This window comes from Larus michahellis, chromosome 1, assembly GCF_964199755.1.
Source record: "Larus michahellis chromosome 1, bLarMic1.1, whole genome shotgun sequence".
NCBI classification, from domain to species: Eukaryota; Metazoa; Chordata; class Aves; order Charadriiformes; family Laridae; genus Larus; species Larus michahellis.
This window is the reverse complement of record NC_133896.1, coordinates 59,032,072-59,055,879: the sequence shown is the minus strand read 5'-3', so window position 1 is coordinate 59,055,879 and position 23,808 is coordinate 59,032,072. Positions and strand designations below refer to the sequence as shown.

At 42.1% G+C, this 23,808-nt stretch overlaps 1 protein-coding gene across 4 annotated transcripts in view; it reads right to left on the bottom strand.

Annotated features, from left to right (window-relative positions):
* Window positions 1-6,106: 6,106 nt before the first annotated feature.
* LARGE1 (LARGE xylosyl- and glucuronyltransferase 1) overlaps window positions 6,107-23,808 on the bottom strand; it is a 282,679-nt gene continuing 264,977 nt past the window's right edge. For all 4 annotated transcript variants that reach the window (XM_074580461.1, XM_074580471.1, XM_074580481.1 and 1 more), the window contains 3 exons: window positions 18,847-18,993; window positions 13,508-13,703; window positions 6,107-9,278 (listed from right to left, as the gene is read on the bottom strand). In XM_074580461.1, the coding sequence (XP_074436562.1) occupies window positions 9,081-9,278; window positions 13,508-13,703; window positions 18,847-18,993 (541 nt within the window). In that variant the 3' untranslated portion in view covers window positions 6,107-9,080. The remainder of the gene's footprint in view (window positions 9,279-13,507; window positions 13,704-18,846; window positions 18,994-23,808) is intronic.

Below are 23,808 nucleotides of genomic sequence, written 5' to 3'. Positions count from 1 at the left end.
CCTACAGTGAGTTTAGAAGAAAAGGGAGTGTTTATAGACTTGTTACACTAGTCAGTGCTTGTCCATTGGGAACCATGCTACTGGGAGACGGCTTTGTGAAAGGCAATTCAAATGCATAGGAAATGCAAAACCTATGGCCTCAAACCAAATGATCTACGTCAAGTCTTCAAAAGTAATTGTTTCTTCCAAAGCCACACATAGTCACCATCACCACCTTACGCATGGCTAACAACTTGCAGTAATGTGTCAGGTCCTAAGCAACCTGATCTTGTTTTGGCATTAACAGTATTAAAGGCCTAAGTCTCTCGCTCTCCTCTCCCCCAGCAGCCCAAGTATTTGTTTTTCTCTTATTTTTTAAATGAGTCCTTGCTGGTTTAAGGGAGCCAGCAATGAAGAGATGTCTTTTTCTACCTAACGGTTATAACCACACTTCAGCACTCTGGATAATGGCTATACTGTCTTTAAAATATCTGCTAACACCTATCTAAGGCTGGTAGAAACATGGATTTAGGGGTGCAGCGGGTTGGGAATGTGGAGAAAAAGTGGAAAAAGTGGAAAAAAAAGAGCTGGCTGAGGAAGGATCCTAAAATTGAGCCCTACAGAAATAGTAGCAAATTTGTAAATTATAGAAACTTGTGCTAAAACTTATGGCTTGAGTAGGATACTCATCTTCATAAATGCTGTTGATTTCAGTTGTTGATTGCTTGCAATGACTGTCTTTGTCTCAAAACAGTTTGTTTTTTTTTTCTGGAAGATATATGGGTGTAGTGGACAGAAAAGTTTGAATAATATGAATATGTTAAAAATAAAACAAAGCATAGTAATCCCATTCTTACAGCTTCAAATCGCTGAATTTTCTCTCAGGCTTGAAGATTAAAATTGGAAAAAACCCTTGCAGAAGAAATTTGTGTGGAGCCCCAGGTGCCATGCCAGAAACATAGTGTGTTGATATTGCTTTAGCAATGAACTCATGCGGTGGTATAGTACAAGCCAGTGGTCTTTCGTACTTCCTGGAAGAGACATTGCTAAGATAGAAATAAAACCTGTGATAGCACAAAGCAAAGAATATCCCCCTGGGCTCTGTACTGAAGTGGCGCTGAGGACATCTCCACAACCTCTCGGTTCTGTTCTTCACCCCAGACAACGCTGCAATGTTTGCAAGTCTGACTGATGCAGAAGAAAGCTGTATCAGCTTAAGAAAACAAAAAGTCTTGCAAACTGTTAGTTTCACATATGAAAATGGAAATGAAACAAAAATTATAAAATATTTCGGTCAGAGAGTTGCTTATATTACATGCACTTGTTTTGCTGTATGAAGTGTCATCACAAAAAGTGCCTGTATTCTCTGCATTCATGAAAAAAGCTGGCAGGTTAACCTAATTCTGCATTGATAAAATTCCATCAATGTTAATCCTTGTGGGTCCTTAACAGAACGCATCGTTTTTTGGATTGTCTTTGCTGTTCTTTGAATAAACCCTAACAGTGAAAAGTAAAAGATGTAAACTCTCCATAAGCCATCTGAACCAGTATGGCAATATTCACTGATGTTATGGGCAGAAGGCATCATTTTGTTCATCTGTCTGTTCTCTTATCAACACAGACAGCAGACGCTTACTGCCCAGCCTGAACACTGAGTCTCAAGCCAGCTGGATTAATTGGTGCTAATATAATTACTAAACATTGGGCAAGGTGTTGAGGGAAAATACACGCATCTCTTGCTCTCATTCTGAACCAGCAAACTGCCGAGTCCCATCTCTTCCAGACCCCAAGGGGCCTCTGTCACTCACGGCGAGTATACACCTAAAATGCAGAAAAGCTCAGCAAAGTCTGTCATCAAAATAATAGATTTCATACAGAACTCACTACTGCCATCTAAAAAAGCTCAAAGCAGACAGCAGTGCAGCTTCCTTCCTGCTGCTGCTGGTTAGTTCTGACTGGATGAAGAGTTCATGGATCAATCAGCATTGGATAGGTTTTCCTTTCCTTGTAATGTTGCTGGAGAGCACCGCTGGAACAACACCTCCACAGGCAGATCAAAAGAAGAAATTCTGCGAGCCTCGCTAACTCCAGCTTTCCCCAACCATTGACCCAGTGCTGACAATTTAAAAAGGGTGGATAGTCAGACTCCTACTGTTATCAAGCGGCTATACCTTTTTTTTTTTTCTTTCTTTTTCTAATGAGAACCAAAGGAGCAATGTGGGAATCCAAAGAATTGAGACAAATTAAACATCTTTGAGTTGAAAATGGTTTAATCTCTGTGCTGACTTTCATGAATTTTACAACTCACAGAATTTACTACAGGTGGGCCACACTGGCCAGTGCTGGATAAGAAATGCCAAGAATGAGCTTAGTTGAACCCACAGACCCTACAAACGGATCTTCTGAGGGACCTCAGAATGCTTTTGCCTTCCTCATTCCTCTAGAAATTTGGCTACTTAAAACAAACCCCTCATGCCGCCCCAATTATTTACTCCATCTTTTCACTGCTTACCTGACAGACTGTGCCGATAGCCTTTAGAGTGCTCCCAAAGGGGCAGCAGACATGCTTGGACAGAGCTGGGATTCATCACTCTTGCATGTTCAGCTGTTAGCATTCATAGGTTGGGGGGTGAGCGCTACAAGGCCTCCGAGTGTGTAATTTCCATCAGCTCCATAGGATCCCTCCATACAAGAAAAACCTGTAGAACAGAACGGCAGGCGTTCTGCTCAGAAAGCCCGAGAGCATGGGGGATAACTGATTTTCCTAAATCACAGCTTAAACCTATCCTTTGGAAAAAAAAAAAGAAAAAAAAATCTGGCTTTGCTCAGAATCAAGGCAGCTATCATATTATGCAAAGCTCAGTAAGAGCAAAAGTAAAAAGAAGCATCACCCACCTGCTTCACTCCCTGAGTACCATCCACTCTGTGCACAGAATGAAAGAGGAGTTCTCTTAAAAAAAAAACCCAGAAAATGATTGTGTAGAGACTACGTGCTATTACTTATGTGCCAGGGGACAGAAAGAAGTTGTATGAGCAAATCACCAGCTCCACCAGCAACTTGAAATTTCAGACTGTCTAACTTTCACATGACTGATTTTACAGCCTTAGCAGGAGTCTTGTGTTATAATGGTTAATGTTGAAAATTCACACATCCATTGTCTGAGAGTTATGTTGCCATAATACTGAGGAATAGGCTTAGCTTGGCTTAAATTACTTGGCCTCACGTGATTGGGGACCTCTTCTCAAATATATTTGGTGAGAGCGGTGTCTAGGCGCCTGATCAGGGAATTACCCCCAGGTCAGAACTATTTCTTTTGGATTGAAATCTTGTATCTCATGGCAATGGACCATAGAGCTCAAATGCAGCCTTTGTCACCTGCACAGTGACTTCCCATGAATCCATGTGGCAGAGGTTCAGGACATTTTAACCCTGCAGAAACAGTAATTATCTGGGAGACAGGAAGCTGTTCTCATCCTCTGAGGGGAAACTATAGCACAGAATGACTGAAAAGATACTAAGCTCTTAGCCTGTGTTTCAGATCTTTTGCATCCTAACAACCTCAGTGAGCCAACACTTCCGTTGCAGTACCCATTAACACGTCTGGACAAATACATTCATATGACCCATCACAGAAATAAATATTTGGCTGGCTTTCTAATTCCCAGATTATTTTTTCAACTGATCATAACAATTCTACTCTGCAGAGCAAACAAACCCCAAATCCCAAGTGCTCATGAGAGGAAAATGTTCTAGCCAACTGACACGTACAAAGCTCCTTTTGAAGTTCTCAAGGACTTTGTGTCTTGTTTTGGGAATATAGAACTACTGATGAAAACAAATTCCTATAAAAGCGAGCTATTTCTAAATCCAGGTGGTTTGTAAGCATTTCCTGAGCCATAATTTGCTGTGTGCAGCCAGAAGCTTTTCCAAACTTGATTTTATATTGTCAACCAAAGTAACAATCCTCAAACAATCCCCAATTCACCTGTGTGTTTGAAGATAAACATACCGTCTAAATATACATTATGAATTACTACTGTAAAAATTACTTCATTTAGCTCTCACTGCCTCTGCATTTTCAATACTACAGTGGAAATGCTAGGTCACTGGCTGCCATTGTCTGCTAGTGACTTCTTTTTTCCAGTCTCACTTACTGGAGTTGCAGAAACTTAGCTCTTTCTTTTCCTAAAACTGAAATATTTTTTGAGCTAACAATGATACATTCTTTTGTTTGCACCCCCACCACCTAATGTATTAGACCTCGTTGAAGTCCATAACTAATGATGCTCACCCCACTTCCTGAGCTTGCTGTGGAAGCTTTTGCTGTTGCTGCCCTGAAACCTGAGGAACACCCATAGAGGATCTGGCAGAGGAGGAAGGAATGTCCTGTGCAATGCCTAAGAGTAATATCTCTGCTGATTTGCCAGGACTCCCAGTGCTGCCGGTCATTAATCTTTCTCAGCCAAAAACAGATGGGGCTATTAGGCAGGCTGGAGTAATGGGGGAAACTGGCACAACACAGAAGGAAATGCATTATCTTCTGGATAGAATTGCATGTAAAAATGAGAACATTAAAAATGTATTTTTCATATTTAATTGGACGATGTACGATTATACCTACCAGAAAATAATGTGCAATGTGTTTTGTGCAGGGCATTTATGAAACTGTTCAGCTGTGCTAGGGCCTTATTTTCCCCTGTGGAGAGAAACAGTAGCTACAATTCTGACAAGGTTTTTTTTTGCACTTTTCCTTCTAACACAGGGTTTACTCTGCTGCAACGGCTACTCAAATAACACTACAAAGTACCTCCACTTGTCACAGTAAAAGGAAAACGCAGTTTACAATTTACATACAAACCATGTGAAGCCTACCAGGTAAAAAACGAGTACTTCAGGAATAATGCAAGCATATCTGATAGTTAGTCCAACAAAAATGACGGAACTGCAGGTACAGCTGCTAATTCCTTTATATTACTGAGTCCAAGATAATGATTACAAAAAAAATAAAAATTGAAAATTATGAAGTGGAAACAGGAGACTCAAACAGGAAATAGGCAAGGCTGGAAGGAATTACTGAAAGTAGGACTTGGAAAAAAAATCTGATAGATATTAAGGACTATTCGGATAAACAAAGACATTTTCTAGGTCTGCCAGGTAGGCAAACAGTAGATGACTCTTAGCCAGAAACTGACAGCCAAACATTTGAAGGTATACACTGTGACAACGGGGAGAAATCATGGCAACATCTTAGAGAGTTGCAATAAGGCATTAAATAAAGGGAAGTGCTTTGCCCAAAACTTAAACTTGCAAAGCCTGTTATATCAAAGGGAGAAGCATGAAAACAAAAATAGGAGGATTGGGTGCCAGCCAGCAGATTATTGTTTGGAATAATAATGATGTCTGAAATGTGGTGGGATGTCAGAAGGTGCTGGGAAATACACAGTTCTGGCTCTGGTGGTGGAAAGGGCTTACGGGGCTGAAAAGTTTGCAGTGACTCACGTGCATCAATGTCTTGGAGTGGAGGGGGAAAATGGAGACACAGAACAAAACGTGTCAAGATAAGAGCCCAAATTAGAAGAACAAAAGAACTTTGTAGGATTTTATTTCTGATCCCTTGACTAGCATAAGGTTATCATTAGGAATGCTAAAGAGGAAAATACAAACTCCTGAAATCTACTGGGGTGATATTTGATATAAAAATTTTAAAACAAAAAACACTTTTTCCTTTTAAATAAAGAATCAGTGGCCCCAAATAAAAAGAAAAAATGAAATCCTCAGATTAAAACCAGAAAGGGCTTATAAATAGCCATGGAGTATGGTATTCCCTTAGATAAATGGAAGACAAGGACAAGGAAATGCTGGTATGACTAAATTGGAAATTGTAGAAGTTATTCAGGCCAAATAAGAAACCTTCAAAGAATGGAAATCAAAACTTTGTAAAGCTGAAAGGAAGGTATGTAATAGTTAAGACGGAGTTTGAGCAAGCTAAGAGCGAATTTGAAGAGCAAATAGAAGGAAGTTAAAACTGAAAATACACATTTGCTCAGTACATCAAAACCAGAAAACCGGAGATAACTGGTAGGCCACCCCAAACAGTAAGTAGAAGAAACAATTAAAGACAATAAGGACATTGCCAAGAATCTAAATGATTTATTTGCATCAGTCTTCACCAGAGAGGGTGCTGGAGTGATATCTAAATGAGAGACTCACACTTTCCAAATATCAAAGATAAGGAGAAGTCATAGACTGAAGACTCAAGAGAGAAGTTGGTGGAACAAATCAATAAATCAAAGGCATTAAGTCACCAGGTTTATCTGATATTTCTTGAAGACTTCAGGAGAAAACTGAGAATTAAGTAACAAAGTTGCTAGCAAATACCTACTACAGCAGAGGACTGGAAGACAGTGTTATAGCTGAGTTGGGGATTTCTGTTGTTGGTGGTGGTTTTTTCACGGTGTTGGAGGAGCCCTGGCAATTACAGACAGGTATGTAATCCTAATTTTCTATCATGTAAATTGGCTGAAATGTGTTAAAAAACCCCAAGCCCCACACCTCCCAAATTATGAAACACAAAGACAAACATGACATGACAGATACAAGTCAGTACAGTGTCTACAAGGGGAAAAAAAAAGGGGGCTCTTTGAACTTACTACCAATCTTTGAGCTGGTGACACCAGCCAGCACACCTAAGGCTACCCAGGAGGTCCCATGACTCGCTGTGCAGACAGGCAAGTAGCAAATGATTACCTCCCTGCTCCCCCATCCGCATCTCACGACCACCAAGGAGGGAATAATGTTCATGTTGACAATGGCACATCCAAACAACGTACAGATCCGTGCTACAGGTTATGTTGCTGCGGGACAATCCAGTCCATCCTTGGGCAACATTGTTAAGCCAAGGAGAAATGTACATCTGGAAATGAAAGTTTTTAATATAGATGAAACATAATGGTGGCCACAGTGAAGATCTGACTGGAGATTTTAGGTACGTACAACCAGTGTTAGCCTCTCTTAGGATCAGCTTTTGATATCTGTCTGCACATCAGCTAATCAACAGCACTCTGTGCTGGAGGGTTCTTCGCCTCAATGGGACCTGGGCCCTTAATGGTGAGTAATACAGGACTCGGGGAGTTAAGATTTTGGGTTTTTTTAAAAAAATTATATCTCAGCTAGGACTGAGCACTCATTTCACTTCTTCCCATCTCTTCCCAGCTTTTTATGTAAATCTTTACATAAACCCATTAAGCACAGAAGAAAAGCACTCTGGAAAATTATGCAGTGATGTATTCTTATGCAGCCAACACTCCCAGGGGAAAAAGTAAAAATTACACATAGCCTCCCACCCCTTTTTATTTCTTGTCAAAGATGTTGCCTTTTTTGGCTTTTCTTATATATACACAGCATGATGAACTGATATTTGTAGTTTAAATGTCTGGTTTAACCGCATGGTTTCCACCGTAACAGAAAGCTCTCACGAAATGTCAAGTTAGAAATAAAACCAAGCTCTAGAGGGACGGGGTGGGGAGAAAAGTAGAAGGTCCAGTGGCTGAAAAACAAGATGGGGAAAAAATGAGGAGAACGCAATGTGGATCCATTTCCCAACTCAGGCAGTGGTATTGGTACGCGTGGTTATATGGGGATCTGGGGTAGGGAGACAGATGCATTTCTCACGGAGTTGTTTCTGCTTTCTCTATTAACATTGCAACAGAAATTACAAATAGCCCTGCAAGGGGTAGTGCATTAAATCTCATCTTTTCATCCCATGTAAACACAACATTAATACTGAAGAATAAAGAAAATGGTAAAAAGTCCAGTGTCTTGTTTTCTGCATTTTGCTTGTTAGGTTTCCTGTCCGCCCTCCAGCATACTCCTGTGTGTACCGAAGTTGTGAACTTGACCAGCCCACGTTCAAGCAAACACTCACACTCAGATTCCCAACACATTCTTTTCTCCCCCTCGAATGAGGAGTTTATTCCTAACAGTTCTGCTCCTTTTAATTATAAACTCCGTTAACGAAGTAGTTCTGAGACCTTGCAGCAGGCAGCAGGAGAGCACCAAGGCTACTAGTTGTCACGTTTATATTCCCTGTTCAGCAAAGAAGTCCACTTAAAGCCCAAGGCCCAATACCTTCACGGACGGGCATGTACTGAAATGAGCCTACAAATCAATATCCCCCCCCACAACGTGCCTTATAGGCAAAATCCAATTCTTGCCTAAAAAAGATAAAGAGTTACAGCCAGGCCCTTTATTTGACAAGACACACAAGAACAAGTTGCTCTGGTGAAAACAGACCTTACACTGACACGTTTTGTTCACTTTCTGGCAGAACTACTGATCTTCTTTACTGGACCACCAGAACTGAAGATGGGAAAGAAACACAAGGGAGACATTTCCTTGGCAAGGAAAGGAGCAGCATTTAGGACTTGGGAAAAGGCAGGGTGGGATATAGGGGGTTTTCCTGATAAAACAACTATTTTGAGAATAAAAGACCAACCAATATCATGTATACACCTAAACCAGTAACACACCTTCTCTGGAGTGCAGTATTGTATAAGCGTCCCCTTCATTTTCAAGGCTAATTCAGACCTTTGGCTCATCCTGCATTAACAAGGTCATCCATGTTAACAGGGCCCCTGTGAAAGTTCACAGGCGAAAAGTTCCCTTTTAGAGTAGTGCAGATTTGAAATTCACAGGACAGCGACCCGAAGATCTTCCTTTACAGATAAAAAGCATGTCAAATTATTAAATAGCAACATGAAATCCTATATTCTGAAGGTCTGTCTTTGCTCTGCAGGTAGGAGAGCAGAGTGCATTCCCAGCCCCTGCCCAGGCCCCACCTCCGGCGGCTCGGCGGGCGCGTGGCCGGCCCCATCTCGCTGACACCTCACGAATGCTAAAGCTGAAAGGCCGGGGGTAGTCAGGGAAGGGGCGGATGAGCATAGTCCGAAGACATGTCACTTCAAATTTCTACTGTTAGAACTGCCGGGTATGATATAAAAACAGAAAGTGTTTCTCAGTCTGAAGTTTGAAGACCGGGCCCCAAACGTTGAGTGGCTCCTCCCTCCGGTGTCCCTGTTCCCCGCACACGGGCTCCGTTGTGCTAGCTGTTGTTCTCTGCCGTGAGATACTTGAGGGCTGCAAAGCCGTAGTGGCGCGACATATCCTGCTGGAATTCCTCCTTCAGGGTCTTGAGACAGATGCGGTATTGCTTGTTGGAGCGAAACTTGGTGATGTCGAAGCTGGGGGCGTGCGGCATGTGGATCATGTAGGCGTTGGGCAGCACCGTGAACTCGTACTCCTGGGGGAGAAAGACACCGGCTGTGAGGGTGTTCCTGAGCCCCCTTGCAATGCATCTCTCCCGCACCTCCACTGCCAAACATGGTCCATCATGTGACAGGGCAGTGTGGGTCTCAAAAACAACAAACCCATACAGATATGCCAAATGAGCCTTCTTATCTTTAAAGTTGCTTTTTCTTGCTTTTATGCAAGATCGACTTTCCCTTTTAAAATGTTTTACTCCATATAAGCCAAATGATGGGGCAACAGTACAAAAGGCATGCCTGAAGCCATGTCTGCAGCACAGATTTGGCAGTAGTGTGCTTGCAACCAACTCTTGCACACAGCATGAATCTCAAGTGTCCCTGCAAAAGCACGCTTTTGCCCCTACAATTTATCTCGCTTGGGATGCTGGAATAAGCTATATTTACAGAGGTATCCATTGCGCTACATAATGCTGCTTTGCCTGTGTACTAAGATACTTACAGCGACAAAACTGTCCCGAACTATTTATAAACCTGAAATGAGGTGAGAATATGAGATCTTTTATAGGCGACGTGTGAAAATGGACCTGCTGGTTCCATATGCTTTGAGAAGGTTTTATGCAAATTAAGTTCTCCTTCACAAAGTATGAGATACTGTGCTAATTCCCCCTCTCCTCTAAAACTACTTCACTAACTCCCTTTATTTATATCTGACCAAGTTCTCCGACAACTTTTGTTGTTAAAAAATGATGGTTCACTTAAGTCTCAATTATTCCTGTTAATTTGTTCCATTTTTATAATTAAATATATGATCATTAGAGCAAAGCTAGACAAAGACTGATTCTTAGACAAGCTAGAAGGTCTACTGCAGGATGAGCAAGAAGCAGGTAATGGCAAGAACCAGAAGGAGATGGGCAGAAAAGGGACGTGAACCTCAGTAGGCTGTAGCCAAGTGAAGTACCCTACCTACTAGGACGCTACCTCTTTTTTCATATGAAATTTCAAAAAATATGACTTGTGTAGGATGCAAATGACAAAGAAACTTCAAAGACTCCACAGGCAAATTTCCTCACACAGTTTCTATTTACGACTGTTGCTGTATTGACTCATTGACCATATCCGCAGAAGACGGTGGGCAAGGAAGGAATAGCCACAGAGCATGCTGGCTTTCAAAGAAATGGTACACAAATGGTTTGCAAAGTCCCATCAGTTCTAGATTTAGTAGTTTGTGCGGAGACACAGAGTATCTGCAGCACAGGGGCAGAGTATTCAAAAAACATTTTCTTCAGGAAAGAGATTTATGGGAGAGAATGCACTAGTGCTAAAAAACATGAGTGCTTCACCTATAAATCTTTCCTCACCTAACAAAATATCATCAGCCTGGAAAAGACTGAAAACTGCTGGGTTACAATGCTACCAGAAACCAAGTGTTTGCGCAACACAGTCCAAAGTGAAGCCCAAATAAAATGGAAAGAAGTGATCAGAACGCTATGTGGATCGATTTCCCAACTCAGGCAGTGGTATTGGTCAGCCCAAAGTGTAGCTGAGGCTGCAGTGCTGTCCCGGAGACTCCTGTGGAACAGTAGGATGTGTTGGACAGCTAGGTGCAGATGCAGCTGTATGGCTGCTCCTTCCTCATGGGAATGCCTGCTCCCTGCCAAGCACTGTTAAAGTGGTAAATCTTTGTGCCAAATCACAATGCTGTCATACACGGGAACAGGCCCCTCTGAGCTTCTGTTTGGGGTGACAAATGTACAACCAGAGCAAAATAATCTGATGCTTACAGGCAGAACTCATTTAGCTGGAAGAGACTTAGAACTAAAGGGGAACCAAATGTAAAAACAAAGGCTGGCATGATGGAGCGAGAAAAGCCGATAAACTTCAAACTACGTCTCTGTGGGACCCTAAAACTAAAGGCGGAAGCTGCAGAAGAAGATACCTTCCCCTCGTACAATCTTTTCTTTGTTCTCTGTTTGCATCTCAAGTCTGTAATCCTGCAGGTCAGGGACCGTCTATGCTCCGCAGTGTAAACTGTTCAGCACAGCGGTGCTCCCATACCTCTGAAAGGCCTTCAGGCACATAAAGTCTTCCAAAAACTTACTAGTCTGCTGCTAATAAGTCCCTTTGAAAGATGCTGGGCTGGGGTCCTGGAAAAAGGATTGTTCAGAGTCTGGTTCAACAGTCACTGGAAGGGCAGGAAAAGGTTTCCTAATGGCCCATCTCTACTATAAGGAAATGTCTGTTGAGAAAGCAACGCACTTGCAGGAACCTCTGTCCCTGCCTCACAGGTTATCAATTCTTTAGACGGAGACTGTCATTATCTACGTACTTGTACAGCATCCAGCCCAGTGGACATCTGCATGCCCCCAGAATAATAATGACGATTATCCCCACACAGTGTGCTGCTCTGAAGGACGGTAGTGGCACAGGCCCATGGTAAGGAGCCTCAAACAGCTCTCTTGACAGACACTGCAGTTGTGAGGAGCAGTGAAATAATTCAGTGGAGAAGCTGCTCTGCCTGCTGGTAATGAAGCCAACGAAGCAGCTGGCCGCAACCTCATCTGCGGACACCCCAAAGCAGAGGAACGTCATATGGGAAGGTAGCTGTGTGATCCCATGTTCCCTCCAGGCTGATTTTGTGGGAGAACAGGCCAATACCCATGTTGCTACAGATGAAAATGAAACTTCTTTTCAACGTGAGATTTTTTTTAAGGCTAGAAGAGTGAGAAAAACAATTCCCCAGAGTTAGTTCCAACCCACTGGCCATTTAAAGTACCTGTGCTATGATCAAGTGAAAAATGTTCCCATTTCCTATGTGTGAATCTGTATGCTGGGCGCACGTCTCTGCACAGAAGAGTTAAACCGTGAGTGCTAGATGAGAGCTGCCAGTGGGAACATAAGCCTTGTTACCCAGATTAACAAATAATAAATCATTACACTGGCACTCTCCACAACTGATGGTTAATTGATTAGTGTTTGGAAAGTGCACTGGAAAATTAAAGTGCTATAGCAGAGCCAAGTATTATTATTAACGATAATATAAGGGACAATTTTTTTTCTAGTCTGTAATAATTTTTTCTCAACATAAGAAAGTGCAAATTTGTCGGGAATGCCCTTTTGCAAACAGAGGGCAAGTGGCTGCCCGCCCAAGGTGACCATGTGGTTTTGTAGGCAGAAGTAGAAAATATCCCTCCCACATATGTGCCTGCACACAAACACACTGTAGCCCACAACCCAGAGACACAATCTCCCAGTAACTTGCTGCATGCCCTGTGCCACTCTGCTTCACATAAACTGGTAAGAGGTGGGCAGAGAAAGATCAGCTATAGTCCAGATCCATAGCAGAAACTAGCATTGGAGGATACAGATGGCCAAACCCCATGGATTTTGGTTAGCATGAAACGCTGCTAGTTCAAAAACTGGGACTGAAACCAAACTGAAAAAAACCAAACAAACCCAAACTAAAAAGAAATGCCATGACCCAGACCCTGATGATTAGCACAGTGGTTAGCTCGACATCCAAGAACAGCAGGGAGATGCAAACGCTGCCATTTCAGTGAGCAGCAGCGCTGGGCTCCCACAGAGCCATAGCCACTGCCAGCCTCTAAGATCTAGGTTGGTGGCAGGGATCTTGGCAGCTCTGAGAGCTCTAGTGCCAGTCTGGGACTCTCGAGCTTTCTCTGCACCCTTATCCTTACTTATTCTGCCCAGAAGCACCGCCCCAAGTCACATATCCAAGAAGTAGGTAGCCCAAGGATCAAGTACCTGGATCCTCTAGAGTCTGCTCCACAGCCAGAGACTTTGGAAATGCAAAATCCTTGGCTTTGCAGAGATGCGCTGTAAATCCAGGCCAGAAATTGAAGATGCTTGCCTTGGATTCAAATTAAGATTGCTTTTTGAATTCTAAATTAGCATTTGGGACTCCCCAACCTCTGTTTAACTGAAAAACTTCCAGATAGCTCTATAGATCCCCTAGTAGGTGATGAGACTGGCAACAAATGCTGCAATGCTCAGGCACACTGCTGGGATTGTGCTACTGCGAGACAACAACTGACAAATAAACTAACTCAGACTCAGTTCTCCTTTTAGTGCTTGACAAGGACTAAACTGAGTGTTCCCAACTCAAGAGGCACTCATTTAGGAGCTCAGTAAGGCCAAATGAGCCCTTTGGCGATGCAAAGCCTGAAGCCTTTCTACAGAACACAGATTTCATTTAACAACCCTGCTGCCCAGCCCTGGGTGAGAAATGCAGGCGCCGTCTCCTCACCTGCGCATCCAGTTCCATGATGTGAGCTACTTTGTTCCAGCCAAATCCAACAAACCGCCTGTCGTACTCTGGGCAGTCCTTCCTCACAACAACGTATGGCTCAAAGTCTGCTTCCCACTCAACGCGGTAAGGGGTGGTGGCTGTTCGCCACTTGGCAAAGTTCGTTGGCGCATGCCCTTTCGTCCAGACGTGATACCTTAAACAGAAATAAATGGCAGGGACGTGGGGAGGCAATTAGATAGAATGCACCTTGGCGAGGCAACAAAATGTTACTTGTTAGATGAAATGCTCAAAAATAAGGCCATTAGCTTACAGTTCACATCATCATTTTCAGGACATATCGGACGCAATTTCTAGGACTATTTCCAGCACGCTTCCCAGAGCTTCTATGTGCTCAATGCTTAAACACATCTAGCTGGTGAAGGATAGTGTGAAAACACTACCTAACGGTAATGTGAGAAACAATTACAAGGTACACAGACAGTTCATCTGCACTACAAAGTGCTGTGACTCGTTCCTAGCAACCAAGCGGCTGTATCAGTGCTCTAAAATCGGTGTGAAATTCCGTAGCTCAAATAAGGTCCCTAAAATTAGCTATTTCTTCATCACAGTGACATTCACGATCTGTTTTATATGCAATTTTATAATTTGTATGAGAGACACCTGCAGCTCTGGATAGATGTTCCGTTTTATTAATTACTGTTATTATTATGGCAGGAGCCAAAGTGCATAATTAAATTAATAAGTAAAATATTACATAAAGGCTTTCTGCTGTACTTTCTACATTGTGGGGAGTACCCATGTGATCCTCAGTAAGGTAATCAATCTGATTTACAGAAAAAGATCCTTTTATACTTCGTTAATCTTGTTTAGGTCACAGCAGGTCTTTTCCAAGCACAGCTTGAATCTACCCCATTAGTGCCAGGGTCAATGACTCTCTCGCCCACTTATTCTTCTTACACCCTTCCGAAAATCAATGAGACAGGCTCTTTCTGCAGATTCATAGATTAAATAACGAAACAAAGGCATAGCAGGCCATCTGTATTACAATGCTCTGAGATGTGTAACAGAAGGGACAAAACAAACATCCTGCCAGTCTGTAACATAAGGTGCATTGAATTCACAGGGATGACTCATGTGCTGAAAGCGAAGGGATTTGAGCATTAAATATTTGCAGAATTAGGACCTGAGGTAATGCTTCAAACCTAGAAATTCTCATAACATTGCGAGCCATTGCTAAAAACAGGGATGTAAAATCACACCCTCGGAGTTTTCACCTAGACTGTATATTTGAATGGCTTGTAATAGGAAGAACAGAGAGGTGTTCTTGTTCAGGGGCAGTGCAGGAGGATAGAAGTATTAGGATAACACCGGGTCCTTTGAAGGACCCAGTAACGCATGGTCCTTTGAAGGCTGCATTTCTAAACTGCAGACATGTTGCATTGCTTTCAGATATCTGACTTGGAGACCTGCAAAAACACAGCCCTTCAGTATTAAAAAAAAACTGTCAGTGAATTATTTCTCTAGAGATTATAAGAAATCAGTGCCAGATTCACAAAGATGCTTACAGTCCTCAGTGCCCTTTGTAATCGTCTCCAAAAAGCCTATCCCTTTTCTTGGTCTCTCTTGGAAATGAGTGTGTAACCTACCCAGTCACTAATGGGCAGCTATCTATGCTGGAAAAAAATACAATCATAATGTGGGGTTTAAAATGATATGGGATTGTGGAGGATGCTGTATCTTCTAAAATCCTACCTCCGGCATTTTGAAATTAATTATGATAATAATAATGACTACTAAACACTTAAGAAGTGATTTGTATCTTCAAAGCCCCATACAAACTTTGGTTAATTGAGAGATTCCTGCAGAGAAGCAGTCAAACGATGATGTTGTTCTAGTAACACTCTCCCACTGATTTAAACAGGGAGGGAACAGGACACTGACCATAAAAACTATCAATTTCTTTCCACCTTTTTTGGGGATATCAGTGTAAGCAGTTACAGCAGCTCAAGTATAACCTCTGTGAGTCGAGAGAGCTGGCCAGCAGGAAAAAATAATAATTGGGAAGGGACAACGAAGGGAAAATATGGAAGTGAGATTTGGAGAGACAAAACAAAGCAGAGAGGAGGAATAGACCTGACTGTACCAAACAAAATAATACCAGAGATGATCTACTTGCCTCTTCAGAGTGACTGATGTGAGTGGAGGGAAAGAGGAAGACAAAAGGATGGTTAAAGTGGGGACAAAGAGGAAAATGAGTACAGGATGTTCAAATGAGGTGTGCACACACTAATTATAAAGGAATAATTAGACTGGAAACAAGAATTGCAAGAGTTCAGGATTACATACATATCTGTACACACAATATATATGGGTCTACATATATATGTACACACACACACACACACACACACACAATCTGCCAAAGCTAGGTGTTGGCCAATGGCTGATCATTGCATGAAATGCATTGCAAATTAAGATATGCAGACACCGTTACATGGATGTCCATGTAGAGGAAGCTATCATAAAACAGTGAGTCATTTCCAATGGGCTTTACTCTTGGTGACGCAGTTGTGAGAAGTGGTTCAGTCTGTATCGGTCTTGCATCTCACAGGACAAATGAATAAATCTAATTTTCCTGCTCAGGCCCTTCTCATTTAAGATTTTAACACACGTTGAATTTCAAGGCCATGCTCAATCTCACTGACTCCCAGGAGAACTTTGCAAAAATTGTGAACAACGTATTTTTTCACTACGCTGCCAGTTTTGACAAATCCAAACCAACCCATTCAATCTCCATAAAATAATGATGAGTTTCTTTCCCACAGTTCATGGAAAACAATGGGAAACTCCTCCCGCTTCTGCTTTGCATCGAATGTTTAATCTTACTTGTGTTATGGATTTCTTTTATTTAAAATAAAATTTCAAAACTGTAGTACTTTGCTGAAGTTAGCAAAATGAAATCAATATTCCTCTCAGAGTGTTCTTCCTCCCTGCCTTGTCCTTCAAAAAGCTTCCAGTTTCAGTGAGAAAGATGATTTGGTGAAAGAAAAACTTTCCCAGTTCTGTTCTCAGATGCTTAAACATTTTGCTGGATTGTGGATGCAATCAGTTAATTAGTTAATCAGTTGTTGCTGGTTATGTTTTCTCAATATGATGCATCTTCTACCAGCTGTGGTATTTCTCGTGCCTGAAAGCTGTGTCGGCAGCACATTTGTGGTTCATCAGCTATTACCCAGGCACTGAGGGGACACATTCCCGTCAGGCACAGTCACAGCCAGCACCTGCAAACAAAGCCAACGAGCTGGCACAGAGCAACCCGCTGCCGCGGAGGGTTTCCACACAGCACACCTTGCCAGCCGTCGATGCTCACACGTCTTCCCTTTTCTTCTAGTGGTGACTGGGGGATGTAATTGAAAGCCGTTTTGTACTTCTTAGCTGCCCAGAGGTAGAAAAGGTCACCATTTGGAAAAGAGGTGACAAAAGCAATTTCGGTGAGGGAAAGATTGTAATCTACCATGTGGTGTGAGGGACTGGGATGCTGGAGGCACTCTCAGCAATCACTGTCACAGCAGTCCTCCCCAGCTCACTCCCACCCGCTCAGCCTCGAATTGCAGCGTTATTAAAGCACCTCGAAGGTGGAGGTGGAAATTCTCAGCCGAGATCACAGCTGATTTGTGGCTGTTGATAGATTTCAGCAACGAAATGAGCCAAAGCAAACCAGGAAAGCACTTGTAAAATGTGCCCTATATTAATATGTACACCAGCGACAGACTGCATGTCCTTCAATTCTTATTTAACCTTGCTCTGGCAAACCTCCCACTGATGTTAAAGAGATTTCTGCCTGAGTGAGACTTGAGAAAGGATCTGCAAATCCGGCTGTGTATGTAACACGCCAACATGCTGTATAACTTGAAGATGAAATCTGTAGCGGAAGGCCACTGCTGTGCAAGCTGAAAATCTGATTGTTGGTGGAATGTAACATCTGAAAATTCTGAGGGTGCTATTTTCCACTGGAAGGTTCTTTTCTTTCAACTAAGGGAGAAACAATTCTTTTCTATCAACAAATCTCTTGTTAATTTGTATGTCTTTGACTGTTAAAGAATGATGGGGGAGCGAAAGGCATTTCTCTATCAGTATCCTTAAGTAATTTTCCAGAGAGAGGCATGCCTTTCACAGTTGCCTCAAGTTTCTATTTCAAGGCAGTCACTGGTAGAGGTAGTATCGGAATTACGTTTTCCAGGCTCACACAGGCTGTCTGCTATGACACGTGCATGATGCCACATGAGGGAAGGGTGGCTGCTGCAACGAGAGAGGTGTGTAATACAGGTAACGGGAGAAGGGTGAGAAAAGCCCTAATATAAGGGTAGGATGGGAGAGGTGATACAGAGGATCCACTGGCCATGGATAATACCTAGGTTTTTTTATAGTTTTTATCTCCAGATCTCAAAATACCATAAAAAGGAGAGGTGAACATTGTTACCTGCATTTCAGAGATGGAGAACGGAGATGTAAGAAAGCAAACTGATTCACGTACCACCTCCCAGCAGGGCAGTGGTGGAGCTCAGAAGAGAACGCAGGCCTCCTGTGCCCTCTCTCTGTGCAATATCATAAGGCCATATTGTGCTCTTCCCAACACTGTGATGCTTTACAAATGTCTGCTAATCAGACCTTACCCCACACACCCAAGAGACAGTTAACCCCTGGTTGCACTTTAAAAGTCTGGCAGATAATAGAAGTGACTTGTTCACAGCCACAAAAGGAGTCTGCTTCAGAGAGGAGTTCCAAATTTAGGTGTTCTTCGCTTCTCAACTTCTAGTCAGAGTACACTTTTACCTCTGCATTGAGAAACTCTAGCTATTTAAGAAGCTGTTTCACACTTTACAAGAGCACATGACAAGGCTGCATTTGTTTTTCCAGTAAGTCAGTAAGGAAGCGAACCAACGAGCAGAGAGAAATTATCTTTGGTCACGTGAGGGACACAGCTATGCGGATAGTACTTGGCAGCCGAAAAGCAAATTACACGCACATGAGTGTAATGGTCGCGCTTGATTTTGTAGCGCAATAAAAAATGATGAAAATAAAACAAATTCAATTTAACAACTGAAGTCCTTCAGTAGAGGACTATAATACTAGATAAAATGCTGAGCTCACAGATGGAATATATCCATATATGATTCTGTTCACTGCCTCTCTATTAAAAGGTAAAAAAAATTCCAATAGGTTTCTTAATGGAGCTAGCTAGCCAACAGTGTGAGAGAAAAATCAAATATTCGCACAACATCAAAAAAGTCTTTAGAGATAATGACCACAGGTTCAACAAAAGTACTTTCCATTACCTGAATGTGAAGAGGGTTCCCATGTCCAACATAGATAGCAGCTCTGCTTTTGACTTGGGGAAGGAGAGGCGGTAGCGTAGGGTCTCAAAAGCAGGTACAATCAGAGCTTTCTTGGTGTTAGCCAGGTCTAGCTGGATGACGGACTTCCTGGCAAAGAGAAACCACAAATAAAAGCAGGAAAATTTTAAACTGAGCGAATCACTTTGCTTTTCTAAGTAAAGAACGGAGAATGGGCAGTTTGATACTGTAAATATAGCTATGGCCCAGATTTTTTCCCAAGGGTGTTTCATTTTTTCCTCTCCTTTTGCACCTGCTGCTCCAAGAGCAGGGAGAACAATCGCAGTTCAAAAAGATCTTGCACGTTTGACTGATCAATGCTGCCCTGCATGTCCAGGGGTGAACAGAGCTGAACTAGCAGTCTGAGGATGGCCAAGTGACCACCTCTGTAAGAGAAACATAGTTGAATGTTACTACATACATGGTAAAGAGCCACCTAGGCAATGGAAGTTCTAAAAAAAATAGGATTTATCCAGGACTCAATGGGACTTTATAAGGTGAGGAGTCGGAAAGGTTGGTTGCCTTTCATCCTCGCTATTCTCTGTGCTACGCCGTGCCATCATATTTGCTTTCTACCTCTGCTTTAGAGCTCTGTGTGTCCTGCAAGGTGACCATTACCTTAACACCACTATGGACCAGATATTTGCCCTCAAGAACACTGTTGCCATTGGTCTTTGTTCAAGGCAAGGCATAGATCTACTGCAACAGGACGTGCTGCAAATTGGCAAAACTGTAAACGAGCAGTATTTCTTTGACTACTGTTAATCACGTGTGTGGTAGTGCCCAGAGATCAAAGCTCATTTGTGCTTGGCTGTATATGTAGGGCAAAGAGGCTGTTTCTGGCAGAGAAGGGCTGTGCACTGGATGCACTGAGGTACCTCACTTTTTCCCTTCTTTTGCTGCAAGTTTTTCAGTGCAGGGACTCTTTTGGTGAGTGAGTGTGTGTGTGTGTATATGCACATACTGCATTTTGCTCAGTAGGGCCCTTCTCCAGAGAGGGGCCTTAGGACAACTGCCGCAGGAGAGCAATAGCTTAGCAACCTTACACACTGCCTGCCAGAGGTATTCAGTCTATTCTTTCCTAACAAACTAAAACCCAAACAAAACGAAAAAAAAGTTACTTTTCCATCCCCAAACTGAATCTCACTATGCTTGTCATTAGAAATAACTCAGTCTCGATTTTCCTTTCATTATCTTCATATTTTATATGAGAAATACGCCTCTCTCTCCCTGTCAAAGTCAGTTCCCCTTAACAGGATTCACTGTCCTGACTTTTATGTTACTGCAACAAGCAATCAGAGACAATGTTGACAAGCAGCAAACTTTCTACAGCCTTATAAGATGAAGGAATTGGGATGACTGTCATAATAACAGAAGGACCAAACAAAACACTTTTCTAGGCCCAGAATACCTAGAATTCATTTATATTGCCATCAGAGAAAAAGAAGAGGAGCAGGGCTATTCAATAAAATCTGAATTTTAGTGAATTCACGCCACCCTATAGGCCTGTTCTATAAAGAGAAATCTGTTCTCAGCACCTTAGTGCAAAGTTTGCATTGTTTAAAGAACGCCTGCCACATTCCAGTGAACTTTTCACAACTGAAGGATTTTAACGGCATCTTATTATAACATTTTTGTACTTTCTTCCCTAACTTCTCCCTCACCATCACTAATGGCCAAGATTTCTGCATGTAAATAGATGACTCCTTCACAGTCAGCCTCCATGACCTTCCAGAATCATTGAGCAGTGCCGGCATCCAGTCTTTTTGAAGCTTTTAATGTTTCTACCCCTTCACACCTTCTCTGAGAGCAGGGGACACTAACAATAGTTTCTCTTCCAACATCTCAGGCTTTCTGGGCTCTGCGCAATCTATCAGCCTTGAGTGGTACAGCTTTGGGGATTCAGTTCTAGGAAGGAGCAGGTCACGTTTGCAGTGATGCTCACCCTTTGGGCTCTGCACGGAAACAGCAGCTTCTGTTTACGGCTGTTGCTATCTCTTTTGAGAGATCAAAAGTCCCAGGCAAAAATCAAGGCCTTGCTGTGCTTGACACTGTCAAGAGCAGGAGACAATCCTGCCCACCAAAGTTCACAGTCTGAAGCTGAACAAAGCTGAAGTAGGTATATGTATCAAGCAAAGGTAACAGCAGAGACTCTCAGACAGAGCAAGGTGGGTTGAAACTAATTTTGAACGTGATTCATTTTGTAAGGTACAGGGTACAAGCACAAAAATGATGTGGATATCAATAAGCCTTTCTGCACACTCCCTACTCTTGTCATCTGCAAATTTAGTATAGGTGTCAATGGCAGAGCTGTTGGAAAGAATAGATGGCAGAACCTTCGTGAGGAAAACCAAAAGGCAGAGAGAACAAACTGATACAAGAGGCTGAAATCACTTGCACTGTCAAAGGTCAACATGAAAAGTTAGGTAAGTCGAGAGAAGTTGAGGTCTGAAAACGAGATGCTTGTAGTGGATACAGTCAAACACAGAGAACTGGTGGAGGTACTTCAAAAGTGAAATAGAATGGTGGGATAATCTCTGCAGAAATATTTTCAAGATATATGGGAGCATCTGAGGTGCATGTTGATAAGGTCAAACTGGAGGGGTTCACCAAAACTGAGCTGGGAGTTGAGACATGCTCAGTCAGTAAGTCCAACAGCACTGACCTCTGAGAAGAACAGCCTGCCTTTGATGTGGACTAGATGACATAAAGGACTAATGTAAGGGGAAGAAGGAATCAGTGCTGACATCCAGGTGTTGAACCTGAGTGACAAAGGACAAGAGAGGCCACATAAATTGTGATAAAGGCAGGGAGGATTTACTTGAGAAACAAACACCTTCCATTTTCTTCTGATAACTTGGCTGGCGGTCTGCTCCTCAGACAAGCAGCTGAAAACCTAATCTCTTCCTATTAGAACAAATCTACTTTTCCTTTTCTGTGGGGTGACTTTTTTCCTGTTTTTAGTGGAGGTGCCATTTGCTGGTTGACTGGTTCTGTCAGTTCTGGAATTTCTGGAAAATTTTCACTGTGGTGTTGCAAGATATGTGGAATATAATTTAGGGAATACATTTCCTTATTTTGCAAACCATCACTGGGTAAACGGTTTAATTCCTGCACTATCCTTGTGAGGGCTGTTTTTTGGTTTCAGTAATATCGGTTCAGTATCCATTTGTCTTTATCTGTCCTTTTTCCCCGAACCCCAAAATAAGGATATATGATTTTATGAAAGAGCTTTTTCTTCGCTAGTGTTGTCCAGGAAACCGTTTCCCAGGCATCTTTGTGTTCAGACCTGACGTATGTCATTCTGACACAGTGAAGGTTGGGTTAAATTTCTAAATCTACTAATCAACCCTATTTTTCACAAAGCATGGAAGAAATTAATCTTAAATCACAAAAGCCTCCTCACGGGTTGAATGAACTCCAGCATGTTGATATCAATCTTTTCATCTCCATAGTGCTCTCCAAAAATTAACACGGAATTCTCATCCTCATGGGGGCATATAGTAATATCATTCCCATTTCTGGAGGACAGAGAAGCTCAGACACAAACAGCTTAGTAACCTAATCTTAAAGCACTAAATTCAGAAAAAAAAAAAAAAAAAAGAAAAAGAGTCCATTAATTCAAATTAGCTCCCACCATCAGGACTCAGTAAGTGGTTGGTTCAAGATCAACAAATATGGCAGTCACAGAGTCTGTAGTATGAACTGGAGAGTCGTCAGTCCACTGCTAAATTCATTTGAACGTTCTTCCTCTCTGCAAAAGCAACGAATGCATAGCCTACAAAGGCATCGAACAAATAAAAAACAATAGGCACAACATGAAGTGTATCTCTTGCTGAGATGCTGAAGGACAACCAGAAATATTTCACAACTCATGTTGCAGGGGACAGGTATAAAACCTGCGTTCAGAGCTTGGATGCCAGCTCCCACTTCATGCTAAATGTGTCACTGGAAATGAAGGGCACGTTTTACACAAATGTGTCAGGAAATAACTTTAATGCTAGCTGTGAGAACTGTAGATAGCCTGTCTAGTTGTTTTATTTTAGAAGAACCTTTAGGATGACCCACACACCTTACTTATAGCAATGGGAAAGAGCCTTTACTTCTGGGGCAATGACAAGATGACCTCAGTAACTAATGAGGGGAAGGTGACAAAGACTGACTCAGCACAGACCATGAAAGTGTCTGAGTTTCGTAAACAGGAAATCTTTAAATGATACATTTCTTTCCTTTTGAACTTCACAAAAGAGTAAGGTAGGACAAAAAGAGGGTTTGATGGAGATTAAAAGCATTGAAATGGTCTTACTTGGCAGCTGTGAAAAAGCTCAATTAGCACAGATCTAAGTGCTAGCAACAGATACCTAGAGGGACAGGTAACCATCAGCTTCTCCTTCAAAACTGACCGTAACGTTTCATATACAACACTATCAAAATATATTGAAAATGTTTTTCAAAACTCCTTTCTTTCTGAGCATATATTGTCTGTAGAGACACAATCTACAATACATGTAAATCCGCAAACTCGCAGCGAGAGGGACTTGTCTGGCTCATCCTATACAAAGTGATACCTGAAACACCACACTATTTCTACTTGCTTATGGTTGTTCTATCTGAGGAAACGAAGATGAAAATGTTTGTACGTCTCTCTAACAAACAATCGCTGCCATTCAGATAGACAGCACTAATCAGCTACTGGCAGAGGCGGTGGGAACAGTCAATGCAGAAAGATACAGATTATTTTAAATACATCCATATTTAAAATAATTTCACCGCACTTCCCTGCTATTTTGCTCAGAAAAATCATTATTGAAAAAGCAACAAAACCCTCTAGTCTACAGGCAAAAACATCCAATCACTTTTTAAAGAGCTGGTAGTAGCATATTAGCAATTTTGATATTCCCAGGT